The 2,152-nt window shown below is 37.4% G+C and overlaps 1 protein-coding gene and 1 long non-coding RNA gene across 2 annotated transcripts in view; one reads left to right on the forward strand and one right to left on the reverse strand.

Moving 5' to 3' along the window:
* Positions 1-1,087, reverse strand: part of LOC125842704 (uncharacterized) — a 54,761-nt gene extending 53,674 nt beyond the window's left edge. The window contains exon 1 of the long non-coding RNA XR_007443942.1: positions 855-1,087. This is a non-coding gene — a long non-coding RNA (uncharacterized LOC125842704). The remainder of the gene's footprint in view (positions 1-854) is intronic.
* A 94-nt stretch (positions 1,088-1,181) lies between these two features.
* LOC125843188 (subtilisin-like protease 4) overlaps positions 1,182-2,152 on the forward strand; it is a 3,563-nt gene continuing 2,592 nt past the window's right edge. Inside the window, exon 1 of the mRNA XM_049522403.1 lies at positions 1,182-2,138. Coding sequence (XP_049378360.1) covers positions 1,182-2,138 — 957 coding nt within the window. The remainder of the gene's footprint in view (positions 2,139-2,152) is intronic.

Consider the following 2,152-nt stretch of genomic DNA (forward strand, 5'->3'; position numbering starts at 1 on the left):
CCCCTAAATTTTTTTTGTTTTCAAAAAAAAAAAAAATTCCCCCCCACCCGCCTTCCACCAATCTACCCCTAATTTTTTTTTGTTATCCAAAAAAAAAAAATCTATTTTTTCAATTAAGTTTGAAAATTAATTGAATTTTTGAAAATTAATATTAAATTTTTATTTTTTTACCACAATTAAGAATTTTGAGTGGAAATGAAAACTAAGTGATCTATTATGGATCAATATGGATATCCATATTTATCCCATTTTGATCATATTTGTAGAGATTCTTAAAATAGCTTGAAACCCATATTTAACCAATTAAAATATGAGTGATCCAAGTCATTAAATATGGGCTGAAATTGCCACATGCATTGCAACTTCATTTAGACAGAATATTTGCAACTTTTTATTACAAAGTGATTTAACAGTTAAAAATTTGTATTGTATGTAGAAAGATGTTCATTGTATCCAAGGAGTATAATTAAGCAAATTTACAGTGGAAAGTCTGTTCGAAATTCTACGAATTCATAGAATAAAGTTCAATTCAACACTTAGTGGCCTTTCTTTTCTTATCTCTCTATTAATTTTCTTGTCCACTTTATTCTTTTTTTCCACTAGCTAAATTAAAGTCATGAGCAAAGAAGCACTATAAATAGACAGTTGCTTCAAAGCAGAGAAATTCATCACATACATTATCAGTTCTTGTATTTGTAGCCATGGGATTCTTCAAAATCCTTCTTGTTTTCATCTTTTGTTCTTTCCCATGGCCTACTATTCAAAGTGATCTCGAGACTTATATAGTCCATGTTGAATCCCCTGAAAGCCTAATTACTACTCAATCAACGTTAACAGATTTAGACAGCTATTACCTTTCTTTTTTGCCTAAAACTACTACCGCAATTAGCTCGACTGGAAATGAAGAGGCTGCTACCATGATCTATTCCTATCACAATGTGATGAAAGGGTTTGCAGCAAGATTAACTGCAGAACAAGTGAAGGAAATGGAGAAAAAACACGGCTTTGTCTCTGCTCAGAAACAGAGGATTTTGTCCTTGCACACTACTCATACTCCAAGTTTTCTTGGTTTGCAGCAGAACATGGGTGTATGGAAGGATTCCAACTATGGGAAAGGCGTGATCATCGGAGTTATAGACACTGGAATTATTCCTGACCATCCTTCTTTTAGCGACGTTGGGATGCCTCCCCCGCCTGCTAAGTGGAAAGGAGTTTGTGAGTCTAATTTCATCAACAAGTGTAATAACAAGCTCATTGGAGCGAGGTCCTACCAACTTGGCAATGGTTCCCCGATAGATGGTAATGGACATGGTACACACACAGCGGGCACAGCGGCAGGAGCCTTTGTGAAAGGTGCTAATGTATATGGCAATGCTAATGGCACTGCAGTTGGTGTTGCTCCTCTTGCCCACATAGCCGTATATAAGGCATGTAATTCCAATGGCAAGTGTTCTGATAGTGATATTTTAGCTGCCATGGATTCAGCTATAGATGATGGAGTAGATATTCTTTCAATCTCCATTGGTGGATCTCCGAGGCCTTTTTATAATGACAATATTGCTATCGGGGCATACCGTGCAACAGAAAGAGGCATTCTTGTTAGTTGCTCAGCAGGCAATGATGGTCCTTCTATTGCTTCAGTAGGAAATGCAGCCCCGTGGATTCTTACTGTAGGTGCCAGCACACTTGATAGAAAGATAAAAGCTACTGTTAAGCTTGGAAATGGACAGGAATTTGAAGGAGAATCTGCTTATCGTCCACAGATTCCCAACTCAACATTCTTCACTCTATATGGTGCTGGAATAAATGCAAAAGAACAATCTGAAACCCCTTATTGCAAACCAGGGTCACTCAATGACCCTGCTATAAGAGGAAAGATAGTATTATGTCTAGCATTCGGTGGCGTCTCCAGTGTTGATAAAGGACAAGTTGTGAAGGATGCTGGAGGTGTTGGCATGATTGTCATCAAACCGTCACATTATGGTGTCACTAAATCAGCTGATGCTCATGTTCTTCCAGCATTGGATGTTTCAGCTGCAGATGGATTAAGAATTCGTGCTTATACAAACTCAACATTAAACCCTGTTGCTACAATCACATTCCAAGGAACAATAATTGGAGATAAAAATGCTCCAATAGTTGCTGCATTTTC

This window comes from Solanum stenotomum, chromosome 10 (genome assembly GCF_019186545.1).
Source record: "Solanum stenotomum isolate F172 chromosome 10, ASM1918654v1, whole genome shotgun sequence".
Classification (NCBI taxonomy): domain Eukaryota; kingdom Viridiplantae; phylum Streptophyta; class Magnoliopsida; order Solanales; family Solanaceae; genus Solanum; species Solanum stenotomum.